Source organism: Crocodylus siamensis, chromosome 5, assembly GCF_052110815.1.
Source record: "Crocodylus siamensis isolate JL-2025a chromosome 5, ASM5211081v1, whole genome shotgun sequence".
Classification (NCBI taxonomy): Eukaryota; Metazoa; Chordata; order Crocodylia; family Crocodylidae; genus Crocodylus; species Crocodylus siamensis.
In genome coordinates this window covers 171,141,699-171,163,486 of record NC_143399.1, presented here as the reverse complement: position 1 = coordinate 171,163,486, position 21,788 = coordinate 171,141,699, and the positions used below count along the sequence as shown (strand labels likewise).

Sequence of the window (21,788 nt, the reverse complement as noted above, 5' to 3'; positions counted from 1 at the left end):
ATGGTCTACTCATGGATGATCCTGCTTTGAACAGAGGGCTAAACTAAATGACCTTGTGAGGTCCCTTCCAGTCCTACTTCCCTATGAATCTATGACTTTTGGTTGGTGCCACACTGATGGAGCAATTGCGTGGCTGTGGCTGCATCTGCAGTAGCAGCAACCTGTTTTTTCCAGTGACCCTGCCTCCAAGTCAGGACTCAGAGCAGCTGTCCCAGTTACCCTGCCTTAGTTACACCACTGTGCTAAATTACTGTGTTTTATCTTCCACTTACCCTGGATAGAACAGACATAAAACAGCTAATGCAAATCTGATGATAAATGATAAATCTTTTTCCCATCTCTTAATTCAGTATAATCTGTTCATCTGCCCACATCCTTTATATAATCTGGCTCATAATGCAGTCTTCATCCTCTGTGTATCTTTTCTGTACTAACAGCAGTTGTGCAAGCTCCTACATAGTTTAAGTTGTATGCATCTATTCAGTTTATTAATGAGTACAAAGATTTTTCTTTCTAATAAGCTCAAAGAACTAGTCTCTGCAATTTCTACTGTCTGTGATGTACTAATAGGTTGACATTTGTCAATAGGAAATCAGCTTTAATATATATAGATGATCTAGTTCATTAGTGAAGGTTGAAGGAATGGGAGTCTGAGCAGCTATATCTACTCTGCTGTTTGTCATTGACTCATCTGTGATGAGTCGATTAACCTTCCTCTTCATTACAATATAAACTTTAATTAAGCTTCTATAAAGTTCTTTGAGATCTTTGGAAAAATGGCTCTATATAATTTCCAAGCATGAGAAGGCTATAAATTAAAGAGTCTTTCTCTCTCTCTCTTCCCCCTCCTCCCCTTTGCTAATAGGTGCTTGGAACGCCAAATGAAGACACTTGGCCTGGAGTCCATTCTTTACCCCATTTCAAACCAGGTAGGTTTAAACAAGTTCTTAAGAATTCTCTTTCCAGAAATGCCTTTCAAAGTCTTACTTGCCAGTTGACAGCAGTGTTGTGAAAAAGACACTTAGGAATTTTTGGCACATGTTAATATACTTGCTAGTGGAGCTCTGTAGCACTGTCTAAAATAACCTGAATAGTGTTGGAGCAAACGCCTTATCAGCATACACCAATGCATTCACTTTACACGTTTTATTGTGCTATTTTTTTTACTTCATTTTATGCATCTCTTTGTGGTTTTTTTTTTTCATTTTTGGCATAATCTGTACACATTGGAGGATATTCAGGTAGCAGATCACTATTAAGCCTCTCATATTTCAAGTTGGTGGTAGGCCAACGTGGTACAATATTGTTGGTGAGCAGTTACTTTGGGTGCCTTTTAATGTACCAAAGGAGGAAACCAACATGACAGAAGAGGAAACTGGAGATACACATCCTTCTGGTATTAGATCCTCCCATTGCCAGTGTTTAGTTTGTTGTATTTTCAAACATTTTCACAATCTAGGTTTAAAATGATATAACTGATATTGCTTCTAACATTACTTTGGAAAAATGGAGCCAGATTTAATAGATCTTTCTATTAGGAAGTTTCATTTGTGATTTAGCACAGTCCAAATTCTATACTTAGTTAATGTTAATAACAAACTAGTTTCAAATATAATTGTTCTCCATTATCTATTTCTTGTTACACTCTAGGGCTAAGTACAGAGATTCAATAAGCACAAGCCTGAATTGATTCAATCTTTGCAGGTTGTGTAGATTGAACTCGTTTAAAAGTGAATAGATATTCATTTTTTATTCTGGAAATGGAGGCACATGCCTGCAGTGGCTCAGACTAGAAGCTAGAGGGTGGTAGCGCGAACCTTCCCTTCTCTTCTGCAGTGGCCAAGGGAAGCTGAGTCGGGGAGGGGTGTAGCTGGGCCTGGCAGACCTGAGTATGATTGGGGAGGAGTTTAAATCCCCCACCCTGGCCTTCAGGGACCCTAGCCTGGGTGTGCCTGGTGGGAGAGAAGCAGCCCTTGCCCGACTTTTCAGAACTGAGGGGGGAGTGTGGCCAGACTCCGTCCCTCAGCTGGTACCAAAGGGTTGAGTAGCAAGAGCAGAGGTATGGCCAAACTCCTTCTCCACCCTATGGCAGGGGAGGAGGAGGAGGAGGGGGAGAGCCCTGCACACTGCAGCGGCTCCCTGACAGCCCAACCCAGCCTGGGCACAGGGACCTGGGAGCAAATTGGCCCAGGCCTGGGTGTGGGGAGCCAGGAACAATCAGGGTTCATAGTTCCTGTGGCCCCAGCCCAAGCCCCACCTCCAACTGGGAAGGGCCCTGTCCCCATGGCCTGGCCCAGCCTAGCCCAGTTTGCTCTGTGCTCAGGTTAGGCAGGCTGCCAGGGAGCTGCTGCAGTGGTTAGGTTCTCTTCCTCATCCCCTTCCCCAGCCATGGGGTGGGGCAGGAGGCTTTGTGTAGTGCTATGTCAGCAGCTCCCTGACAGCTTGGCTCAGTGTGGGCGCAGGGAGTTGGCAGTAATCTGGATGCACAGCTCCTGGAGCCCAATCCCAAGCCACTGCTGGCTGGGGAAGGCCCAGCCCTTCTGCGTCTGCCCTCAGCAACACCCACAGGCCGGCCCAGCTCAGCCCCAGCCCCAGCCCCAGGCAAGGTGTACAGATGCTCAGGGGTGACTTGGTGGCAGCCTATAAGTACATAATGGGTGTGCATCAGGATGTGGTTGTCATGTGTAACCTGAACTTTCCAGACATCTCCTGGGAAGAGCAGTCAGCCAGGTCTGACTGCTCACATAGGTTCCTAGCCAAAATGTAGGACCTCTGTTTAACCCAGGAGGTGCACAGCCCCACCAGGGAAGATGCCCTGTTGGACCTGCTGCTGGCCACAGGCGACGACCTGGTGATATGGCTGCGGGTGCTTGACCACCTGGGTGATAGCAATCATCGCCTGCTGGAATTCACCATCCAGTGCAAGATGGCAAAGGCCTGCAGCAAGGCAGCAGCCTTAGACTTCAGAAGGGCAGACTTCAGTGAGCTAAGGAGAATAGTTGGGGAGGCACTGAGGTCCCGGAGGGGAGGGGAGTTGGGTGTCCAAGAAGAGTGGTCGCTCCTTAAGGAGATGATCCTCCAAGCCCAAAGGGAGGTAATCCCAACATGGATCAAAGGGAGCAGGAGGGCGCAAAAGCTCCAATGGCTCACCAAAAGCATCCAGGAATGTCTTCTAGCTAAAAGGGAGGTGTGCACCCAATGGAAGGGAGGGGCCATCACCAGGGAGAACTATACTGTGGTTGCTCGGGGCTGCAGGGGGGCGGTCAGGAAGGCCAAGACAGAGATGGAACTGGGACTAACTACCTGGATCAAGGACCACAAGAAGTCCTTTTTTAAACACATAGGGGGCAAAAAGAAGGTACTGGGTAATGTGGGACCCCTGCAAGACATGCTAGGAAATCTGGTCGTCACACCTATTTAACAACTTCCTTGCCTCCAATTTCCTGAGCAGGGACTGGATCAGCCCACCCAACTGGGACTCCCTCAGGCCGCAGGGGAGGCGCACCCAGGCCAAGGGTCACTGAGGATCTAGTCAGGGAACCTCTGGAAGGACTGGACATATTTAAATCAGCTGGTCCTGATGATCTCCACCCCAGAGTGCTGAGGGAATTAGCTGAGGTCATTGTGGGACCCCGGCATGGCTTTATGAGCACTCATGGTGCTCTGGTGTGGTACCAGAGAACTGGAAGAGGGCCAGCATGGTTCCAGTCTTCAAAAAAGGGAGGAAGGAGGACCTGGGAAACTATAGGCCAGTTCGTCTTACCTCGATCCTGGGTAAGCTTTTTGAGGGAATTATCCTGGCGCATGTCTGCGAGGGGCCAGCGGGGGAGGTTATGCTTAGGGGCAACCAACACGGGTTCATTAGAGGCAGGTCCTGTCAGACCAACCTGGTGGCCTTCTATGACCAGGTCACAAGATCCTTAGATGCAGGGTAGCAGTGAACATAGTCTTCCTGGACACTTTCTAGTCATTTTCGATGTGGAGGGATGTGGGCAGTGGGGTCCCCCAGGGCTCGGTTCTCAGGCCCTCACTGTTCAACATCTTCATCAGTGACTTGGATGAGGGGGTAAGAAGCACCCTGTTCAAATTTGCTGACGACACTAAGATGTTGGGGGGATGTGGGCACGCTAGAAGGTAGGAATAGGCTGCAATCAGACCTAGACAGGTTATAGCGGTGGGTGGATGAGTTTCAACACTGACAAGTGCAAGGTGCTGCACCTGGGGAGGAAGAACCAGCACCATACCTACAGGCTGGGGAGCTCCCTTCTCGTCAGTGTAGAGGCAGAAAAGGATCTTATAGTCATCATTGATGCCAAGATGAACATGGGCCGGCAGTGTGGGGATGCAGTCAGGAAGGCTAACCGTACCTTGCCATGCATCCACAGATGCATCTCGAACAGGTCCAAGGAGGTGATCCTCCCCCTCTATGTGACACTGGTCAGGCCGAAGTTGGAATACTGCATCCAGTTCTGGGTGCTGCACTTCAAGAGGGATGTGAACAACATGGAGAGAGTCCAGAAGAGAGCCATTCGCATGATCAGGGGACAGCATGGCAGGCCCTATGGGGAGAGGCTACGGACCTGAACCTGTTCAGCCTCCAGAAGAGAAGGCTGAGGGGGGATCTAGTGGCCTGTTACAAACTAGTCAGAGGGGATCAGCAGGCATTGGGGGAGTCCCTGTTCCCCCGAGCACTACCAGGAGTGCCTAGAAATAACAGTCACAAGCTGGCAGAGAGTAGATTCATACTAGACATCAGGAGGCACTACTTCACTGTCAGGGCAGCTAGGATCTGGAACCAACTTCTAAGTGAGGTGGTGCTGGCTCCTACCCTGGGGGTCTTTAAGGGGAGGCTTGACAGTCACCTTGCTGGGGTCGTTTGACCCCAGTACTTTTTCCTGCCATTGCAAGGGGTCAGACTTGATGATCTGCTCAGGTCCCTTCTGAACCTAGCAACTATGAAACTATTAAACTGTTCACAAGGGCACCCCATGGGAAGACAGGATCCAATGGTTGCAAACTCCTGGAAGACCATTTTAGGCTGGACATAAGGAAAAACGTCTTTACTGTCTGAGTCCTCAGGTCCTGGAATAGACTCACCCCAGAGGTGGGGCAAGCACCTACCCTGGATACTTTCAAAAACACATGGATGCCTATCTTGCTGGCAGCATTTCAGCTCTGCTGACTTCCTGCTCTTTGAGCAGGGGGCTGGACCCGATGATCTTGCGAGGTCCTTTCCAGCCCTAGTGTCTATGAAATCTATAATGGTGAGGCTGAGCTGGGCTTGGCTTCAGAGGCAGGTCCCTTCCCAGCTGGCTGGGGCCATGGGAGCTGTGCACCAAGCTTTCTCCCAGCTCCTTGCACCCAGGCTGAGGTGTGTTGGACTATCATAGAGCCCCCCTTATGGCAGGGGAGGAGGAGGATGGAGAGATCCCCGCTGGCTGCAGTGGCTCCCTGACCGTGTGGCCTGACCTGGGCACAGGGAGCCAGGAACAAACTGGGAGCATTGCTCCTGTGGCCCCAGCCTGAGCTGCAGCTGGCTGGAAAGGGCACTGCCCCTGGAGCCCAGCTGCACCATCTGCTCAGGGCTGGACCTGGGACTGGAGCTGAGCTGGCGTGAGAGGCATTGGTGGCCAGGTTGGGGGGGGGTGGCTACAGGGGGCTAAGCTGTGGTGACTCTAGGAGGGCTTGCAGGGGGGAGGCTATGGCCACCCTAAAATTCACCTTATCCCCCATAGCCAGCCTTCTGAGCCTTGTCACCACTGTTCGCCCCTCCCAGGGTGCAGCAGCTCTGCTCATCCTGCTCCTGTCGGCAGCACAGCCCCTTCTCAACTCCCTCATTCGGAAGAGGCTTGTAGTCCCTGGGACACCATGGGGCTGCTGCCCCAGTCAGGTATGGCCAAATGCCAACCTGGCATGGTCCCCTGAGGTGAAGGGGGCAGGCAAGGGGTTTATTCTCCCCCTTCCACCCTGTTCCCCCCCCCAGAGGACCCCAGCCAGGGTCTTCCTGGCCTGGACACAGCAGTCCATGTCAGGAGGCGCTCAGCCTGTGCTAGGGCGAGCAGCAGAGGCATTGGCTGGGGTTGACAGACCCTGGCTGTGGTCCCCTGGTGGGAGAGGAGAGGGAAGGAGGAATAAGCCCTCTCCCTGCCCCCTTCACCTTAGGGGGCCATGCTGGGCTGGCTTTGGGCAATGCCCCTTTCCCTGCCCCAGCTAGAGAGGAGAGGGGTAGGGCCAGCCCTGGTCTCTGGAGCAGACATCATAGCCCAGCCCAGTGTTGAAAAGCATGTTGGGATGCTGGGGGACACTGATTTAACTTAAACCAGGAAAGGGTCTGGGATAGAAATCCACTAAATCTGATACTACATTAAACCACGTTTATCTTGAACCATTAAGCTATTCTGAAACTGGTTTATATGCACTGAACTTCTATTCTGTTACAGGTTTAAACCAGTTTCTGATCACTTAAACCAGTTTATGTGTAACTTCTGTCCCTAGCCCAAAGGTTCTGTCAATCATTTAAGCATTTGAGTGTTGTTTACTATTTGTCCCATTGTTTCCTTTCTCCTTTCTTCTTGTTTTTAAGATGCCACCATGGCTCTTTTGTTTTTAACTTTGTATGTATGTGTTTGCATAATTGGGAATCTAAGTAGACCCAAAGACCTGTATAAAAAGGTGAATATAGAGCTGCGTGCCATAGTAGAGCATAAAAATGTATTAAAATAAAATTTTTTAATAAGAGCATCACGTAGATTCATAACACTGACCTTTTAGCCAAGCAACTTTTACAGTAAAAAATATGTATTTTATTATACTTTTTGCATTATATAGATATTATATAATGCACAACTAGTTTTATGTTAACTTTAACTCTTTGTAGTTTCATTTGTTTTACTCTTAACACCATTTGTAACAAAATTCCAAAGACAGCACTCTTTTTAACACGTTCGGATTTGTCTGGCCCTTTTGTCAGAAAAGTGTTTTGAACAGCAGATGGCAGTCAAGAAACTTTCTTGTTTCATTTTATGTTTGAATTAGAAATGCATCAAGCAGTATTCATTTGTTCTTCCAGTTTCCACAAAAGGACATTTGGAAATAAATTAACAGTTGGTATTTAGCAACACATAGCTAGAGCATGTTGTTTTTAAAATGGCCATTGTTTTTTATTTGTTTTTGTTTCCACGGTTCCAGGGCATGGATTTTGCCAGCTATGAATATATATTAGCCATAAAAATACAGTAATACAGTACAGTGGGGGAAACAAGATAAATGCAAGGTGGTAAATGCTCACTCAACATTTTCCCTATTTCCATAGGAGTTTATAGCTTGTTCTTTGTCTCCTTCAGCCTTTCTCTGCCTCAGTGAAGTATGCAGTTTTGCAAGTCAAAGTAACTTTATCCTGGCTGGCAGCTATTTCATCTTTCTGGGGCCTCTTGCTATAAGGTGTGCTGAGCAATTCTCATTTGCTTACATGAGGATCCTAAACGCTCCAGTTTTTGCCACAAGAAAAAACCTCTTTTTGTTAGAAGTACATAGTGAAAGTGAAAGCTCAGAGCTTTCTTTGCCCTGTCCATTCTCCTTAGAGCTCTTTTAAAAGTGACAGAAAGGTTGCTTGAACCCTTCTAATAAGCCTGCAACAGAACATGTGTTCAGTGCACATAAACCAGTTTGAAAACATCTGAAACCAGTTTGAGATAAACCTGGTTGAATGTGGTATCAGGCATTAGTGGCTTGGGTCAAACTGGTTTATGCAATATCTGTCCCAGACCCTTTGCTGGTTTAAGTTAAACCAGACTCCTCCAGCATCCCAGCGTGCTCTCTGGCCGGGCCAAGGCTTTCTGCTCCACAGCAGGGCTGGCCCCTCCCCTTCTGATCATGGGCTGGAGCTCTGGCAGAGACTGCAGGCTGCTCCTCCCCACACTCCTTGCTAAGCAAGAATTCCCCCTTGCCTTGCGGAGACATGTCTGTGCATTAGCTAGCAGACCACATGCTGGCTACGGTCCATGCTGTGGCAGACAGGACAAAGGCAGAATCAGCAGGTAGCTGGTACCATCCCTCTGTTGTTTTCTTAATGGGGTGATAAACACTGAGTTAGGGATGATAAGCACTGTTTTCAATTCCCTGCTGGGCTGGTTGGGAGTGGGGGAACCCCACCCTAATCAGAACATCCTGCCAGGGCCTTGCCACAGCTCAGCATTGTGGGAGGGAAGGGAGGGCTGCTCTAGTGCCCCCTGGCTTCTAGCCTGAGCCACTGCATTTTTTCAGTCCAGAAAGGAGGTCTGTACAGTTACAAACTGGCTTAGCCTAGGCAGGTTAGACCAACTTGCAAAGATTACATCAATTCGATTTTGAATGCCTGTCTCTAGTTTATAGGATCAGGACATGGGTCTCTGATGCTAAGATGCAATGGGCCTTTGTACTCTGTCCAAGTTTGCGGATAATACAAAATTGTGGAAAGAAATAGACACACTGTCGGGCAGGGAACAACTACAGACAGACCTGGACAGGTTGGACAAATGGGAAGAAAACAATAGAATGCAATTTAACAAGGAGAAATGCAAAGTGCTGCACCTAGGGAGGAAAAATGTCCAGCACACCTACTGCCTAGGAAACGACCTGCTCGGTAGCACAGAAGCGGAAAGGGATCTCAGAGTCCTAGTGGATTCCAAGATGAACATGAGTTGTCAGTGTGACGAAATCATCAGAAAAGCTAACTGCACTTTATCGTGCATCAACAGATGTATGACAAACAGACCCAAGGAGGTGATACTTCCCCTCTGTTGGGCGCTGGTCAGACCGCAGCTGGAGTACTGCATGCAGTTTTGTGCACCACACTTTAAGAGGGATGTGGATAACCTGGAGAGGGTCCAGAGAAGGGCCACTCGTATGGTTAAGGGCTTGTAGGCCAAGCCCTACGAGGAGAGACTAGGGCACCTGGACCTCTTCAGCTGCTGCAAGAGAAGGTTGAGAGGCAACCTTGTGGCTGCCTCATTCATCATGGGGCACAGAAGGGAATTGGTGAGGCTCTACTCACTACTCACCAAGGCGCCCCTGGGGGTTACAAGAAATAATGGCCATAAGCTAGCAAAGAACAGATTTGGACTAGACATTAGGAAGAACTTCTTCACAGTTAGAGTGGCCAAAATCTGGAACGGGCTCCCAAGGGAGGTGGTGCTCTCCCCTACCCTGGAGATCTTCAAGAGGAGGTTAGATAGGCATCTGGCTGGGGTCATCTGAACCCACTCTTTCCTGCCTATGCAGGGGGTCAGACTCGATGATCTATTGAGGTCCCTTCTGACCCTAACATCTATGAATCTATGACATGAAGCAAGCTCCACCCCATATCAGGTACTCCAACCTGTTTGTGAGTAAGGAATATTATTACTTGTCCAGGCTATTAGGCCCATTGCATCTTAGCAGCAGAGACCCATTCCTGAAAAGCTGCCCTCCACACTAACTTGCCTAGAAGGCAGTCTCTGGAAAAAGCAGTGGTTGCTTCCTCTGCTTTTACAGAGGCTTAACTAGTCTTTCTTTCTTTCCTGTGGGGCTTAACTTGTAGATGGACCCCCATGCATTAGGTTGAATTATAACTGATAAGAGTTTTTTTCTGAGAGAACTTCACTGAGTTTAGTAAGTAGTATTTTTATAATAAATGGAGGAGTTAATGCTTTCCTTTTCAGATCTGAAGTTCTGAGATTCCTTGGTATTTTTTGTTTCCTTAGTCACAGTATACTGTGTTGTGAATCAGTAATGATCTTGCAGAATTTGAATTGATTTCATCCTTGTGAGTTTATTACTTTTAGAAATAGAAAGCACAGGGTAGATTTTCTTTCTCAAAGAGTCTGTTTGACACTTGCACAACTGCTGTGAGAGCTCACTACAACCCTAAGGGTCCCTCTAAACGTGCAGGTAAAGGCGGGAGGAGATGTAATTCATGATCCACACAGTTACACCCCCTGCCATACCACGCCTGCATGGCAGGAAGTGTGACTGTGGGATCACAAATCAGATCCCATCATGCCTTATTGCCAATGCAGAGGGAGCCTGATCCTGGGCTAGGAGATTGCTGCAGCTGTGCTATCCCAGTGACAGAGTGTTTCGGGCACCCCTGCAGCTGGGAGATCACAGCAGTTGTGGTCTTTCAGTCATGGGGATGTGTGGAGTACCCCTGTCAGCTGATGAGGCTCCCAGCTGCAGAGACATGTGCTCCTGTGGCTGGGAGCCAGAGTTACCTGAGAGCTTCCAGGCTGGGGGGTGAACATGGGTCTCCTACAGCTGGGAGCTCTGATCAGCTGATGGGGCTCTCAGCCATGGGGGCAAAAGCTACATGTGCAACTTGAAGCTAGATAAAAAACAAACATAAATACATAATTAAATTATTATGCATTTTCCAGCAATAACTTTATAGCTGGTTGGACCTTTTCAAATACTCAGGTAATTGCATAATACACACAAGATGTAGAGGGGTCTGTAACAAAATAACTGCATTTGACATGAATGTAGAAACTGTAATTTTAAGTCCAATAATAACTAACAGTAACTATACTAACTTATTTGAAAGGAAGAAATACAAGGACGGCACTGATGATAAAAACATAAACATCTGCTCAAGAAAGACTTTGATGTTATAAGCCTTGTGTTTAAAAACATAAAACAATAGACATTGAGCAGAAGGTATCAGTAATAAATAGTTTCTATAGTAAAACAAAACAAAAACAACAAAAACCACTTGCAATTAATTAAATATTTGTGGAGCAGCAAAATGAAATATTACATTTAATAATAATAATAAAATCTAAGCAGAGTTGAAAAAATACTTCGTTTTATTTCTTGCTTGCATTCAAGTGTAGCTAACTAATTGTTAGGCTGTGATTTAACCATAAACAGCTAATCACATTTTACTAGGGAGAAACAACATCTAAAAAGTGTTGCATTAGCTGGTTTAAAAAATCTCTTCTCCCTTGAGGATCCATGGGTCCCATTTTTACAGACTGTAGCAAGTGTGTAAATGATGACATAAGGGGCATTTTACAGAGATTGGTCAGTGGAAGCCCTCCGATGTCTTAAAAGATTAATATACTTCTCTGAGGTTGAATGACATCAGTTTCTATTCTAGCCATGGAAAGCCCAAGTTAGCCAACAGTCTTGTTTCAGAAGCTTTCACAGCCTGTAAAACACTTGTATCATTTATTTCACTTCTGAATGAGGCACTCATGTAGGTTGTTTTCCCACCTATTTGCCTTAGCCTGATGCCAACTTTTGTTCCTTTACCTCTTACAAATTTTGAAGATGTTGGAAAGTTCTTTGCCATGTTTAAACATGCGTTCTATCCCAAGAATAGACCCAGCCCCTCCATGCTAGCTCACCTCTGGTGGCTTCTGCATTAGGTAGGGGAATGGAAGGCATGGATTTACTAATGTCTATCCATCTGAATGCCGAAGGGGGTACCAGCTTCAAGGGAAGCCATTTTACTGCTAGCCTTGTGACCTGCAATACTGATAACTCATGAAGGATCAGGTGGTGAGTCATGAATCTCCTCACTCCCTTGCATAGTCCATTTAGTAGGTCATGATTTAGACTCCTGTCTGGTTTTTTTTTTTATTTTTTACCTTTTACTAAGATATAATCCTTAAACACTGTATACTTATTCCCACTGCATGTACCGTATGCAATGCATAGCAAGGGTATTCAACCCCCGTCCCTTGGGCTAGATCCAGTCAATGGTGCCATGCCATTTAGCCTGTGGGGCTCCCTATGGAGCTGGAAATTTGGCACTGGGGGAACAGTTGTGCTGCTCCCCTACTGTCAAATTTCCAAACCCACAGGGTGTCCAGGGCCCTGTATACTGGATCAGAGACCCAATCCCAGCTTTCAGGGTTGTACCCCAGAGCCCAAATCTGGTGTTGGGGGCAGGAGGAAGAGGTGGAATTGCCAGGTTCTTGGGGCCCAATCCCAGTGTAGGAGGTGGAAAGGGACAACACCAGACCTCCAGGGTCCAATACTCATGGGAGGGGTTGGTGCTGGGCCTGCAAGTCTCAATACTAGCATGTGGAGGTGGTCCAATCCCAGAGGGAAGGGTGGTGCTTGGCATCTCTACCATAAGGCCCCTCTGGGGCCAGTTCTGGCCTACCAAGCAAAGAGGGGTCAGTACTCAGCCTGTTCCTGGTGCATAGGGCTCCATCCAGCCCATGGAGGGGCTTTGGACCTCTCATCTTGCTCATGGCAGTAAAAGGTTGAATACCACTAATGTAGAGCTTTTGCTTAAACATCTGTGTTACATTCAAGTGAAATATGAACTTAGCCTATTCTTTGTTTCAGGTTAAAATTAATGGGTGTTTATACACGTGTTCCAGGGTGGAGGGGGTATGCTTTAATTAGAGTGGTTCTAAGAGCAGCTCTAGTTAAAGTACTCACAGTGTCATGTGTATTCAGCATTCTGTGCTTTAAAATGGCATCAGGGGCATTTTAACTTAAGCTTTTTCAATGAGTAGCCCAGGCTACTGCTGCCTGTGCGATGGTGGTGATGTGCCACACCCCAAAGATCCCCATTGCGTCTGGTAACACCCCACCGTGCACGCGCACACACACTCTCTCTCTCTCTCTTTCTTCTGGTACCACTGAGGCCTCCTCCCAGACAGAACCCATGGTTACAGCCTCTGCTCAGATGGGGCCCTTGGCTCTCAGCTGTGGGGGGCTGCCAGGAAGGACTGTAGGCTACTGGGGTCAGGAGCAATGACACCTCCCTGTGTGAGGTTTGCTCTGCATTGTTGTCTCTGGAGTGCCGGATAGGGGAGCTCCAGGCTGAGGTGCAGAGGCTGCGTGCCATCAGGGATAGCAAAGAGTGGATCAGCTCTTACCGCTAGACTGTTCACCTGAAGAATGAAGAGGGAAGTACAAGGATGGCTGGCAGGACAAGGGTGGACAAGAGAAGTTCCTGTGAAGTCCAGCTAGGGGATGCCTGGATTAAGGTTCTCTGTGGCCCCTAGGCACACTGCACCAGGGTCACCGCCCCCTGGAACTTCACAAACAGAAACAAATGCCTCAGAGCACCAATAGAGCCAGCTGAGCTGCCAGCTCCAGCACTCAAGGAAGAAAGGCAACCTGCAACCACCCCAAAGGAGAAACATGGAGTGATCATTATGGGTGACTCCCTCATGAGGGGGACAGAGGGAGCTATCTGCTGCCCTGACCCCTTGGCCCATGAGGTTTGCTGCCTCCCAGGAGCCTGTATTCAGGATGTAGCTGAGAGGATCCTGAAACTTGTCCGGCCCTCTGACCGCTACCCCATGTTCCTCATCTATGTGGGCACAAATGATATGCCTTGGAGCAATCCCAGCTGAGTTATGAGTGACTACAGAGCTCTGGGGGCGGGGCTCAAAGGGTTGGGGGCACAGGTAGTTTTTTCCTCAGTCTTTCTGGTTATGGGTCATGGGCACAGAAGGGAGAGAAAAATTGATGAAGTCAACAGAAAACTGTGGTGCTGGTGCTATCTTGAAGGCTTCGGCTTTTCGACTGTAGTCTGCACTTCAGAGGCAGAGGCATTGGTCTGTTGGGAAGGGACAACCTCCACCTCACTCCGATGCAGAGGAAGCTCTTCTGAGCCAGAATGGCTGACCTACTTTACAACGCTTTAAACTAAGCTTGCCAGAGGATGGGAGGCTAATCACCAGTGCAAGCCCACCAAGTGTCAACTGCAGAATCAGTCGGTCATGGAGTACAAGGAAGTGCCCGAAGACTGGAAGAAGGCCAATGTGGTGCCGATCTTCAAGAAAGGGAGGAGAGTGGATCCGGCTAACTACAGGCCCATTAGCCTGACTTCTATCCTGGGGAAGATCTTAGAAAAGTTTATTAAGGAGGCCGTCCTTGAGGGACTGGCCCAGGCTAACATTCTAAGGGATAGCCAGCATGGGTCTGTTGCGGGTAGGTCTTGTTTGACCAATCTTATTTCCTTCTCTGACCAGGTGACCTATCACCTGGACAAGGGAGAAGAGATTGATGTCATATATCTTGACTTCAAAAAAGCTTTTGATCTGGTATCCCATGATCACCTCTTGGCCAAACTGGCCAGTTGTGGCCTTGGCTCCACCACGATCCGCTGGCTGGGAAATTGGCTTCGTGGTCGGACCCAGAGGGTTGTGATTGATGGCAGTCACTCATTGTGGTGCCCTGTGACCAGTGGGGTCCCTCAAGGCTCTGTCCTGGGACCCATACTGTTCAACATCTTCATTAACGATGTGGACACTGGAGTCAGGAGTGGACTGGCCAAGTTCGCCGATGACACCAAACTTTGGGGCAAAGCATCCACGCCAGAAGATAGGCGGGTGATCCAGGCTGACCTGGACAAGCTCAGCAAATGGGCAGACGAGAACCTGATGGTGTTTAACATCGAAAAATGCAAGGTTCTCCACCTTGGGAGGAAAAACCTGCAGCACCCTTATAGACTTGGCAGTGCTACGTTGGTTAGCACTACAGAAGAAAAAGACTTGGGGGTCATCATTGACCACAAGATGAACATGAGCCTGCAATGCGATGCTGCGGCTAGTAAAGCGACCAAAATGCTGGCGTGCATCCATAGATGCTTCTCGAGCAAATCCCGGGACGTCATTCTCCCCTTGTACTCGGCCTTGGTGAGGCCGCAGCTGGAGTACTGCGTCCAATTTTGGGCTCCACAATTCAAAAAGGATGTGGAGAAGCTTGAGAGAGTCCAGAGGAGAGCCACGTGCATGATCAGAGGTCAGGAAAACAGATCTTACAATGACAGGCTGAGAGCCATGGGACTCTTTAGCCTGGAAAAGCGCAGGCTCAGAGGTGATCTGATGGCCACCTATAAATTTATCAGGGGTGACCACCAGGATCTGGGGGAACGTTTGTTCACCAGAGCACCCCGAGGGATGATGAGGTCGAACGGTCACAAACTCCTGCAAGACTGTTTCAGGCTGGACATAAGGAAGAATTTCTTTACTGTCCAAGCCCCCAAGGTCTGGAACAGTCTGCCAGCGGAGGTGGTTCAAACACCTACACTGAACACCTTCAAGAGTAAATTGGATGCTTATCTTGCTGGGATCCTATGACCCCAGCTGACTTCCTGCCCTTTGGGCAGGGGGCTGGACTCGATGCTCTCCCGAGGTCCCTTCCAGCCCTAAATGTCTATGAAATCTATGGAATTCGCTCCTACTCCAGCCCAGGGACAGGACTCTTCTAGGAGTGCTGGGAAGCCTAGGGCCTCCAATGGCAGGCTGGCCCTTTCATAGATTTCATAGACATCAGGGCTGGAAGGGACCTCGGGAGATCATCGAGTCCAGCCCCCTGCCCAAAGGGCAGGAAGTCAGCTGGGGTCATAGGATCCAAGCAAGACAAGCATCCAATTTACTCTTAAAGGTGTTCAATGTAGGTGCTTGAACCACCTCCGCTGGCAGACTGTTCCAGACCTTGGGGGCTTGGACAGTAAAGAAATTCTTCCTTATGTCCAGCCTGAAACGGTCTTGCAGAAGTTTGTGACCATTCGACCTAGTCATCCCTCGGGGCGCTCTGGTGAACAAACGTTCCCCCAGATCCTGGTGGTCACCCCTGATAAACTTATAGGTGGCCATCAGATCACCCCTGAACCTACACTTTTCCAGGCTAAAGAGTCCCATGTCTCTCAGCCTATCATCGTAAGATCTGTTTTCCTGACCTCTGATCATGTGCGTGGCTCTTCTCTGGACTCTCTCAAGCTTCTCCACATCCTTTTTGAATTGTGGAGCCCAAAACTGGACGCAGTACTCCAGCTGCGGCCTCACCAAGGCCGAGTACAAGGGGAGAATGACGTCCCGGGATTTGCTCGAGAAGCATCTATGGATGCAAGCCAGCGTTTTGGTCACTTTATTAGCTGCAGCATTGCATTGCAGGCTCATGTTCATCTTCTGCTAAACAAAAATCAATATTATCTAATAGGAATAATGACGACCTGGTGGGACTTCACATATCACTGGACCACAGATATAGATGGCTATACCTTGTACAGGATGGATCATATTGCTAGAAAGGGTGGGGCTGTAGCTCTCTATGTGTAGAAGCAGTACACTTCCCTACAAGTGGAGTTTGGCACCCAAGAAGGGTGACTTGAGACCCTCTGGGTTAGATTACGTTGCCAACGTGGTAAAGGGGATATAATGATAGGAGTCCACTACAGTCCTCTTAATTAAGAAGATCTTGACCATGCATTCACTAGGGAACTGCAGAGGCTGCATGCTCTCAGTGCATGGTTGTCATGGGCAACTTCAATTACTCTGACATCTCATGGGAAGAGTACTCTGCCAAATCTGATTGGTCGCATAGCTTTCTCACCTGCATTGACGAACTCTACTTATCTCAAGAAGTCTGTGGGCCAACAAGAGGTAAGGCGCTTCTGGATCTGGTGTACTGGCCAAAGGAGATGATCGAGTGAGTGACCTAAAAATCAAAGGGAAGCTGGGAGACGGTGATCAAGAGTTGATCACTTTCTCTATCCATTGCAAAGCTGGAAAATCAGTCAACAATGTAGAAATCTTTGATTTTTTAGGAAAGCCAACTTTCAGAAGCTCAGGAGGCTGGTTGCCGAGGCCCTGAGAAACCATGATCTGATAGAGAGGGGAGCCCATAATGAGTGGATGCAATCCTTGAAACACAAGGGAAATCCTTGACAGTCTGTAGGAAAGGTAGCAAAAGGGCTGGGCGGCCTTCCATGGCTAAATAGGGGACTCATGGACCTCCTGTATCTGAAAAAAGAAGTCTATAAGGGGTGGAAGTCAGGTAACATCACCAAGGAAGAGTATTCAGCATTGGCTCGCGCCTGTATGGAGCAAACTGGGAAATTCAAGCCCAAAACCAAACTCAAACTGGCTATGGGACTCAAAGACAACAAGAAGTCCTTCTTCAGATATGTGGCTAGTCAAAAGAAAAACAAGGGCAACATTGGACCCTTGCTAAACCAAATGGCGCAGCTGACAACTGACACCCAGGAAAAAGCTAGTCTCCTTAATGATTACTTTGTGTCCATCTTCCACCAGCCCATGGGGATCACCCTGCCAAAACAAGATGCAGGATTACTAGGGTATAGGCAAACATGCCCAACGTTGGTGAAGATCTCATGAGGGAACACCTTGAGAGGCTGGACATCCACAAATCAGATGGTCTGGATGGAATGCATCCAAGAGTGCGAAAGGAACTGGTTGACATCACAGCACGACCAATGGTGAGGATATTTGAGAACTTGTGGCACTCGGGAGAGGTTCCTGAAGATTAGAAGAGGGCTAATATGGTGCCTATCTTTAAGAGAGGGAGGAAGGAAGAGCCAGGGAACTACAGGAAAATCAGTTTGACCTTAGTCCCTGGTAAGATATTAGAAAAAATCATCGGAGAAACCATTAACAACAGGCTAATGGAATGCAGCATTCTGATAGATAGCCAACATAGCTTCATTGCAGGTAGGTCTTGCCTGACAAACCTCATTTCCTTCTATGACCAGGTGATGCATCACTTGGACAAAGGAGAAGAGGTTGATATAATTTATTTGGACTTCAAAAAAGTCTTTGACTTGGTCTCCCATGAAGTCCTCATGGTTAAACTGAGGAACTGCAGCCTTGACAACCTTATAGCCCAATTGGCTTGAGAACTGGCTCCATGGTCAGACGCTGAGAGTGATAGTCGATGGAATTGTTTCAGCATGGCTCATGGTGACCAGCGGGGTCCCCCAGGGTTCCACTTGTACTCTCTAATATATTTATAAGAGATCTAGATTCAGGTATCAGAAGTGGCCTGGGTAAATTTGCTGATGACACCAAATTATGGGGAAGTGTGGTCACACTAGAGGATAGGCTGGCGATTCAGGCTGACCTGGAGAGGCTCTCAAGGTGGGCGAATCAAAACCTGATGACATCATATGTATAGGCTTGTGCTACACTCACTAGCACCATGACCAAAAAAGGCTTGGGTATCATGATTGACCACAAGATGAACATGAGCCACCAATGTGATGCCACAGCCGGCAAAGCAAACAAAACCCTGGATTGCATGTACTGATGCATTTCAAGGAAGACCCATGAAGTCATCCTTCCTTTTTACTTGACCTTGGTAAGGCCACAGCTGGAGTACTGCATCTAGTTCTGGGCTTTGCACTTTAGAAGGGATGTGGAGAAGCTTTGAGAGAGTCCAGAGGAGAGCCACTCACATGATTAGAAGACAAGAGAACAGGCTTTTTGAGGAGAGGCTGAGAGGCATGGGACTCTTCAGCCTAGAGAAGTGAAGGCAGGCTATAAGTATATAAGGAGTGTGCATCAGGAACTGGGAGAACATCTGTTCACCAGGGCACCCCAAGGGAAGACAAGGTCTAATGGTCAGAAACTCTGGGAAGATTGTTTTAGGCTGCACATAAGAAAAAACTTCTTTATCGTCTGAGTTGCTAGAGCCTGGAATAGACTCCCCCCAGAAGTGGTGCAAGCCTCGACACTTAAGAAGCACTTGGATGCTTATCTTGCTGGGATCACTTGACCTCAGCTATTTTCCTGCCCCTTGGACAGGGGCTGGACCCAATGATCTTGTGTAGTCCCTTCCAGCCCTAATGTCTTATGAAATCTATGATGTTTGCCTCAGTCTGAATTCTTGTACTTCTCTTCCCTTGCGTCTTGCTTTTATTCTCCATTCACTGACTTGTCCAATGGATTGTCCAGTGAATTCAGCTGCATTATAACTTTTTTGTTTCTCCCAGGGTCTGCATTTACCTTTTAACTTCTCCCATAATGTATAGGGCCTGTACATACCATCACAACACCTTCCTAAGATTTAAAGAGGCAATATTAAAATCATTTGCAGTAAGAAAAATGAGAAGAGATAAGACATGACAATGATTTTATTGAAGACAGGTGATACAGCAACAACCATCCTAGCACTGAGGGTCCATGAGCAGTTGTTAGGACAAAGTGATAGGAATACCTACAGTTTTGTGTTGATTTAACATACTGTTGTTGCCAAATAGCATGGGAGATTAAATCAATGCTTGACTGCTCTTAAGGAACAGGAAGAGAATCTACACATAGCAGAATCTCTAATATTATGATACTGCATGTGGAAATAAGAGTTTGTTGGGGGGTTTTTTGAACTTTTCCTAATAACTTTCACTGTAAATTTGCACAAAAATTCAGTTAACAATTTCTGTTTTGTCCTGGGTCAGTAGCTGTGCTATCAGGTCACTTAATGATTGTATCTGTTAGAGATAATTGAAAAAGGGGTGGGAAGAGTCCAGAAGGATTCCTGTATTTTTAGTCTCCTCTTTTTTTTTAAATTTTGACATGCTGAAATTCTGTTTATTATGATCCGTACTATCCACAATCTGGGAGGAAGCAGGCTAATCGACATTATCATAAAATCTGGTTGAATTCAGCAGAACTAAAAGTTAAAGCATCCATTGCATATGTGAGGGAGCAAAAATGTAAGCACTGCTAAAGGGCAGATTAATCTCTGAAAGTGAATTTAACATGGCATTAAAAGACAATGCTGCTTAATATAGTACCAATTACAACCTGCATTTCCTGTCTGTGCTCACTAGAGGGTCTAAAAAAGAAACATACCGTCACATCATACTTGGTGTTTCTTGATAAGAAAGTAAGGAAGCTGTATTTATTTATTTTGATTATGACCAAACAGTTGCCAGTGACAAGCTGTAGTTCAGCTTTACAGAAATTTCTGTCTAGAAACCTGGGCTTTCTCCCCTCAAAATGTAATAATCAATGCTGAAGGATCTTGCGTTGATTTAAGATGCAACTGGCACTTTACAAACCTGGATTAGGAGGTTCTGTCATATTGTATATTTGTAGAAGACGAAATGTCAGAATTGCAAGGTAGTGATTTTTCACAGTATTCTAAACTCACAATTTCTATCCAAGTTGGTTTGGACTGATTACAGAAAAAATTATCTGAGAAAGGAATTCATTTTTCCCCTGAATGCATAGTCCTTGTGACTAGAGATTAAGATGAATGGAGTACAGATTTTTATAGACACGTCCACATTGAATAATTAAAACAAATGTAACCCTGGTCATGACGCTATCCGCATCCTCACCTGAATAGTAGGATCCTGGGGTACTCAGTAGCCGGTGGCCCTGCTCAGCAACCTGGGTAGCTGCTGCAGGGTTCCCAAGTGGAGAACCTTCCTTTACAATCAAAACAACCTTGCAGACTGTTATAAAGCTATTTACAGAATTTAATTATTTACAAAATAACATACAACTAATACAATAAAACAAATAATGTTACACAGCATAACCTGGCGATGGTGGCTTAAGAGTGAATGCTTCTCAGATACACCTCACACCAGGGGAAGGCATACAGATCACCCATGCCACCTAAGGAACTAGTAAATAAATAAATAGATACACCAGCTAATGAACCATCAGTAACTTATTTACACACTCAGTCTATAACTTGTATACTCTAGAGTAACTATGAGGACCCTGTGTATACTGCCCCTTGGCTTGGTTTCTCATGGAGCAGGACTGCATCCCTGGTACAGGAGCCATAGGTGGGTCCCTGCTGCTGGTATCCCTCTCACAAGCTCCGGGGAGTTTCCAGCTCTGTCCCATGCCCTGCCCCACTCCCTCACTCACCTTGGGTGCCTCGGTCTTCCTCTCCCCCATACTCTTTCCCCGCCCACAGACTTACCAGATGGATGCTGTTCTCCAAGATGCCTGGCTGCATTCCTGGCCACATGCATGCTGTGGCTAGGCACGTGCATTTGGCATTTATCGGTGACATTATCAGCTACACTGGCAAAAGGAGCCAATTACTGATAATGTCAATTTTCCTTTTATTGGTGCTGATCCAATATGGACCGATATATGGTGCACCTCTACTTTGAACTGTTTATATTTCACTGGATAAAATTAACAGTGTTATTTTAATAGTTTGGGTCATAGTAGTTGCCAGTTATGGTTCCACAAAATAACCTTGTCAAACCTAGGCTGTTAAATTAAATATAGGCTCTTAAGGCGCTTCAGTTAAACTTATGTACTGTGATAGAGGCACTTATATCATCAGATTACAGATGGGAAAGATCTGAGCTGTGCTTGGTGCAGACAGGGGTGAAAGAGCGTATCATAGTCACAGGTTAAGATGCTAGAGAAAATTCTCTAGCTTCCCTGCAGGTTGGGGGAAGGCGCGGGGTGCAGCGTTCTGGAGGGAGTGACAGGAGAGGGCTTCTTGTGAGGAACAGTGGACTGCGTGCCCCCAGTGGAGGGAGCTAGATGTGACTAGGGGATTTGATGAGGGCTAGGTGGTCATCTGAAAGTAGGGGAAGGATTTTGTCAGTTTTATTTGACCATATTCTGTTGTCAAAGCATTTGATCATTTTTTCTTTCTGTTTTATTTTTCATGTTGTTTGACTCAAGTGCGTGTGGTACATTTGTGTGATTTCTGGGCAAATTATAACCTAGGCATACCCATTTAGCAGAGTACAGGACCAGTAAGCTTACACAAATTCAGGGTGTATCTATGGCAGTACCCCAACACATTGATATAGCCAGCAGGATCAATGTCTGGTTATCACTTGCCTGAATCACTGTTTTTCCTTGAATAAATAATGGAATGATTTAACTTAGTAGATAAATTTATTTTTTTTTGTTGTTTTTCTTTTTTGTTCCAGGGACAGGCTAGAAAGAAACAGAAGGGAATAGCTCCAAGTAAAATGAATCTGTAGCTACAAGCAGTGGTGAATCTGCTTGGGAAATTTTTATCAGTGCAGGGACAAGTGAAGGGACTTCAGTTGTTGAGGGCTGGTTTTG

General features: G+C 46.9%; 1 protein-coding gene across 2 annotated transcripts in view; it reads left to right on the top strand.

Moving 5' to 3' along the window:
• CDK14 (cyclin dependent kinase 14) overlaps positions 1-21,788 on the top strand; it is a 614,101-nt gene that overhangs the window by 427,163 nt on the left and 165,150 nt on the right. For both annotated transcript variants that reach the window (XM_090047105.1, XM_090047106.1), the window contains one exon: positions 866-929. In XM_090047105.1, coding sequence (XP_089903231.1) covers positions 866-929 — 64 coding nt within the window. The remainder of the gene's footprint in view (positions 1-865; positions 930-21,788) is intronic.